Source organism: Ammospiza nelsoni, chromosome 6 (genome assembly GCF_027579445.1).
Source record: "Ammospiza nelsoni isolate bAmmNel1 chromosome 6, bAmmNel1.pri, whole genome shotgun sequence".
Classification (NCBI taxonomy): domain Eukaryota; kingdom Metazoa; phylum Chordata; class Aves; order Passeriformes; family Passerellidae; genus Ammospiza; species Ammospiza nelsoni.
The window spans coordinates 8665006-8671293 of NC_080638.1; the positions used below are offsets into that span (position 1 = coordinate 8665006).

The following is a 6288-nucleotide window of genomic DNA, read 5'->3' on the forward strand; positions in this document are numbered from 1 at the left end:
CAGGGCACTCCGGGCTCTGTCCCACAGACACTTTCCTTGCGAGCAGCACACCTTCCGAAATCCCGCACACCCGCGCGGACCAAAAGCGATTTCAGGTGAATTTGGCTTCGAGCCATCGGCACCGACGCAGCCCAGAGCAGCTCGGACAGCTCGGCCAAAAGGATCCGAATGCTCCAAAGCTGTCCTCATTTTCACAGCTGGAGGGTGGCGATTGCCGCTCTTCTGAACGCAGAGAAGCTGCAGAGGAGCAGCAGGCTGCGAACCCCGGGGGGTCGCTCTGCTCCCCCAGGGGTGCCCGGGTCTCTGCTGTGTGCAATGCCCAGATTTTGTGGGAGCACAGCTCTCGCCGACCTCACCAGGGCTCGTATTTCGGTCTGGGCAAACCTCTCGCCCGAGCACAAGTACACCAGACTTTTACGAGGCTCGGATCTTGAAAGGAGAGGAGGACCCCGCAAATACGCCTTATTCTGGACTTTTGATGTGCGGATAGAAAACCAAGCCCATCTACACGCACTAATTCTGCCTCACACCAATAGCAGGAGCAGAATATGTTCAAACTACGGTGGGACACACTCTCCAAAAGTATTTCTCCCTCAACAGAGCTTAGTTCCACGTTTTGTAATTTGTATTTTCAAATCCACAAAACCCGTGCTTTTCTGAGAGTCCGCAGATAAGTTTCTATGAATATTTATTGATTTATTTCCTAAACTCAGCAGGGGAGCGGCAAATAAATTTAGTGCTTTCTTTAAATAATTCCCTTTCTACGAGGCAAGATGTCATTTGAAACTTTTAAATAGGCATTTAATTAGCCTGTGTGTGTTGCCTCTGAACAAAACCCTGCTGGGAGCCTTTGGGACGCTGTATTCCAAAGAGGCGGTCAATATGCAAAATTGATGACTACACTTTCTTTGTGGCGGGGCCATTGTGCCCCGGTTGCTTATGAAGTCTAATCCAATCATAAATTGCGGCCCCGGACCAATGGAGAAGCCGGGAGCTCGCCCTGAATGAAGCTCAAGTGGAGAACTTTGTTGAACCCCATTGTTGGGGCTGTCACTTTTGAAAGAGCCTCAGCGGGGCTGACCACTATAAAACGCACGGTCCATGAGGAAGGGGCGCAGAGAACTCCGCCGGGCTCGCTGGCCGGATCTTTACCGACCCAGGTTTGCAGGGCAGAAAACAAAAGCGAACGAACGAGCGAGGCGGGGAGCGGCCCCGGCGCGGCGCCCGCGATGATGTTCCCCGGCCTGATCGCCCCCCCGGCCGTGTACCCCAGCCTCCTCCGGCCCACGCCCACCCTCACCGTGCCCCAGGCGCTGCAGTCGGCCTTCTCCAGCCATTCCAGCTTCCTGGTGGAAGATCTGATCCGGATCAGCAGGCCGGCCGGCTACCTGCCCAGGAGTGCCCCCGCGGCCGGCGTGTCCCCGCCGGGCTCGGCGGCCCGGACGGACGCGGGGACCCCGGAGCTGCCCGGCCCCACCGCCGGCCCCAGGAGGGGCTGCTCGCCGCAGGCTTCCAGCGGCGACTCCACCTTCCTCAAGTTCGGAGTCAACGCCATCCTGTCCTCCGCGCCCCGAGCCGGTAAGCGGGGACAGCCCGGGTGTCACCGGGGGCTGGGGACACCACACCGGGACGGGGGGAGCGCGGGCACCGCGTTAGGAGAGCGGGGCGGGAGCCGGTGCCGAGCTGCGGAGCCGGTGCCGAGCTGCACAGCCCTCCGGCATCGGCGCTCGGCTCGCAGAGCCCTCCGGCATCAGCGCTCGGCTTTCCAGGGCGAGGGCAGCGCTGCCGGGGCCGGGACGAACGGGAGGAGCAGGCGGAGGGAGGGCTCCCAGAGCCCAGGGCTCCCAGAGCCGAGGGCTCCCAGAGCCCAGGGCTCCCAGAGCCGAGGGGTCTCAGAGCCCGGCCGTGTCTTCTGGCTGAGCCTGTCCTCACTTTGTGTGGTGCCGCTTTGCTGGCAAAACCAGCAAAAGTGCCTCTTTCCCTCGGCCCTTCCAGGTTCGGTCTGATTCCTTTATTTTTTTCTAAAAGTACCCAGCGTTGGTCTCCAGACCGAGCGACAGAAGCCAGCCTCGCCGTCGGTCGAATCCAAACCTTCCGATTAATTTGACTTTATTTGTTTACTAGAAACCTCCCCTGCGTTGCTTCAGAGCGTCCCGCCAAAGACTTTCTCGTTCCCGTACTTTGAAGGATCCTTCCAGCCCTTCCTGAGGTCCTCCTATTTCCCAGGTGGGTGTTGGCAATGCCGCTGTGTGCGGGCACAGCGCGCTGCTTTCTGCCCGCGCCCGCGCTCCCCCCGCGGGGTTATGCCGCAGTTCAGAGGTTGGACGGAGTACAACATTCAAGCATCAGTCGCGCCAATTTGCTGCCCGATTTAGCACAGGCAGTGACTGCCTGACATTCCCTGCCCGCTCCCCCCGCTGCTCCGCAAATTAGCCGGGATTGTCACGGTCCCGGGGCGAGGCGGGTCCCGCTCCCTCCTTCCCTCCCTCCTTCCTCCTCTCCCTCTCCATCCCGCCCGGCCCGGGGAGGTTTCAGCACCACGAGTTGCGGTCAGCTCCGCGCAGGGAGGGAGGGGAGAGGGAAGGAGGGAAGGGAACGGAAGGAAGAGGGACGGAGCCTCTCGGCGTCCCCCAAACCTCTCCGCGTTCCGGGCGGCTCCAGCGGGGCTCTGTGACTGCCTCACCCTCTGCTCCGTCACTCTCTGCTCCATCGCCCTCTGCTCCACCACCCTCTGCTCCATCACCCTCTGCTCCGTCACTCTCTGCTCCATCGCTCTCTGCTCCATCGCCCTCTGCTCCACCACCCTCTGCTCCATCGACCTCTGCTCCATCGCCCTCTGCTCCACCACCCTCTGCTCCATCGCTCTCTGCTCCATCATACTCTGCTCCACCACCCTCTGCTCCATCATACTCTGCTCCATCGCTCTCTGCTCCATCGCTCTCTGCTCCATCGCCCTCTGCTCCACCACCCTCTGCTCCATCATACTCTGCTCCATCACCTCCTCCACCTCTGCTCCTCCACCTCATCCTCACCCTGTGCTCCATCACCCTGTGCTCCATCACAGTCTGGTCCATCACCTCTGCCTCTGCTCCATCACCCTCTGCTCCATCACCCTCTGCTCCATCACCCTCTGCTCCATCACCTTCTGCTCCATCACCCTCTGCTCCATCACCTCCTCACCCTCTGCTCCATCACCTCCTCCACCTACCAACCCTTCACTCCTCCGCCTTCCCGGTTACCCCGTCCAACAACACGGGGAAAGGAGAGAAAGCAAGGCCACGGAGCTGTGGTTGCTACACCACCGAAATATTGTGATGCTGAGAGAACAATTTTTTTAATTTTAATTTTTTAAATTTTAATCTAATTACACAAACAAGCAATGAATTTAAAAAGAAAACAGGGAAAGGGAGAGAGCAAAAAAAAAAAAAATAACCCAAGCTCTTCTATTCATCCTTTGGATAATGGAATTTGCTTCCTTTCTCCAGCATGTGAATAGCCTAACAAAAACAACTTGAGCTTTATAAATAGCTTTTCATGTCCATTTAATGAAAATGATTTGGGGAAAGAGACGATTGTGCCATCAGTATTCTCCCGAGGAGCCTGGCATGCCGTTGTGTTTAGTTTGAAAGTGTAAATCTCTTTTGTTCCAATAATATATGGCGTTAGCTGCTTGTCCTCAGTCTTTTTCTGTTAGTTCATTACTACACAATTACCATTCACGCTTCATTAGCATCTCTGTCTCTCTTGGGGAGGTTCCCCCCTCCTTTTTTTTTTAAGGCGAAACTCTGCCCTTTTTTATCATACTAATGCCATTGGGAACCAGGCAGTGTGCTAATTAGCTGCAACTTTTCATGTCTTCGAATTGAATTCTCCAACTTTGGAGCAGGGGGGAGGGAGAGAGAAGAGATTATTATAAAAAGATGAATACCGATTGATCAAAACTGCATCTGAAGAGGAGCGGTTTTGTTCGGAATCAGAAAAGTCCTCATTTTCATCTCCAGCATAATAAAGCATCTGAAATGATAAAAGCAGCTGAAAAAAAAAAAATCGAATGCTTCTGAGTGGGAGGGAGAGCTTTTTTATTATACCTCTGTCTTAGCTGGTACGCCTCACTTTGCCTTTTCAGGCCGGGGGAGCTTTGAATCTCCCAACAAAACCGGCCACCGCTGCCCGTGTCCTCCATGGGAGCTGACAGACCTAACCCCGGCCACCGCTGCCCCGTGTCCTCCATGGGAGCTGACAGACCTAACCCCGGCCACCGCTGCCCTGTGTTCCCCATGGGAGCTGACAGACCTAACCCTGGCCACCACTGCCCCGTGTCCTCCATGGGAGCTGACAGACCTAACCCCGGCCACCGCTGCCTGAAATGGGACTCTCGGTTAAACCCAAAGCTCCTTTCCACGGCCCCAGGTCGATGAGGGCGGGCAGGGATGGCGAGGGCCTGTCCCCCCGGCTCAGTGTGTCCGTGTGTCCGTCCCGCAGCCGCCTCCGCCGTGGTGCCCATCCCCGGCACCTTCTCGTGGCCGCTGGCCGCCCGCGGCAAGCCCCGCCGGGGGATGCTGCGCCGCGCCGTCTTCTCGGACGTGCAGCGCAAGGCGCTCGAGAAGATGTTCCAGAAGCAGAAGTACATCAGCAAACCCGACAGGAAGAAGCTGGCGGCCAAGCTGGGCCTCAAGGACTCGCAGGTGAGAGGGAGGGCTGGGGATGGGAGGGCAGAGGGTGTGTGGGGAGCCCCCACTGGCTGGGGCAGCTTGAGAGAAGCAGGGAAGAAGGAGATGGGAGCAGGGAGATGGGAGAAGGGGATGGGAGCAGGGAGAACAGCCAAAGCACTCTGTTGACCACACCATGCAGGCAGTCAACAGAGCCAAAAATGTCACCATTCCCAGCTGGGGAACAGGACCAGCCTGATTGCTCCTGAGCTCTCTCCCAGGCTCCTCCAAAGATCAGATTCTGTGGTTCCTGTTAGCTTTGTGCAGGGTTTTAAGGATGCAGCCAAAACCACCTTTTCTGGTGCCCGTTTCGCTGAACCGTTTCACTTCCTTGCTGCTTTGCCCCCTAGGTGAAGATCTGGTTCCAGAACAGGAGGATGAAATGGAGGAACTCCAAAGAAAGAGAGCTCCTGTCCTCGGGTGGCTGCAGAGAACAGACCCTCCCCACCAAGTTCAACCCTCACCCAGACCTCAGTGATGTGGGCAAGAAGTGCTCGGGAGAGGAGGAGGAGGAGGAGGAGGAGGAGGTTCCCCCTGTGTGCCTGGCCAGCCCCCAGCACCCCCTGACCTACCACCCGTCCCCAGAACATCTGCACCTGAGGGACAGACTGGACTCCCAGATGTCTCCTTCTCCATCCCATTCCAGCAGCCCCAGCAAGCCCTCAGACTTCTCAGACTCAGAGGAGGAGGATGATGAAGGGGAGGAAGAAGAGGAGGAGATAACAGTATCTTAGATCACCCTACCATCACACGAGGACACTGCAAAGATGTAAATAAACCAGAGTGCTATAAATTGAAGAGGTGCTGTCCCACCCCAATGTCCACATGCTGCTTCAGTGCAGGTTCTTTATCACAATAGCTGCAAGGCTTCCTTCTCACTGCTATTCCTCATTTGCTGCCCTGTGGAGAGGTTTTCATGTTCATGATATCTGCCCAACTTTTCATAACTCTCTCTGCTCAGCAATCAATAGTTGCTCATTTAGCAAAAACAGACAACAGGCAGCTCCTGGCTGTACAGCAGGGAGGAAAGGGAAATTTCCCTGTAGGAAAGGAAACTTCTTCCCCCAGACAAAAAAAAAATCATCAAAAATACAATATAGACAGCATGACAATTTCTGTTAGCTTTCAAGCGAATTTCCAGCTACTGTATTACTTCAGCTGCTACTGAAGGCTTGTCTGATCTAGCAACACTTTCTTCCAAAATAAATAACCTAGAGGGACCCAGAGCAAGCTCTGCCTCCCTCCTCACCCCAAATGGCACCATGCTTGTGCAACAAATCCATCCAAATCCCTGGAATGACTTTGAAGGCACAATGCAAGCATGCCCTGTGTAATGGAGATCTTATATATTTGTGCTTTTCCTCTTAATTTATTCATCAATATTGTGTTCAAAGCACTGTCTAACCCACCTTCTTGCCTATGTTTGTGTTTATTTTCCACTTTGCTTCTCCTATCCGTGGTGTGGACAGAGGAAAGTGGATACATCTCTTTGATTTTTAACTGAACTTTGCTGTCTTTGCACAGCTTATATGAACTGTACACTATTTTGTACACTTACTCTGTATGGGTGTTTTATACC

General features: G+C 55.1%; 1 protein-coding gene across 1 annotated transcript; it reads left to right on the forward strand.

The window, feature by feature from the left end:
* Positions 1 to 1229: 1229 nt before the first annotated feature.
* On the forward strand, positions 1230 to 5443 carry DBX1 (developing brain homeobox 1). The gene is made up of 4 exons (XM_059475386.1): positions 1230 to 1578; positions 2125 to 2226; positions 4483 to 4685; positions 5060 to 5443. Exons 1-4 carry the CDS (start codon positions 1230 to 1232, stop codon positions 5441 to 5443), a joined length of 1038 nt encoding a protein of 345 aa, XP_059331369.1.
* The last annotated feature ends 845 nt before the right edge of the window (positions 5444 to 6288 follow it).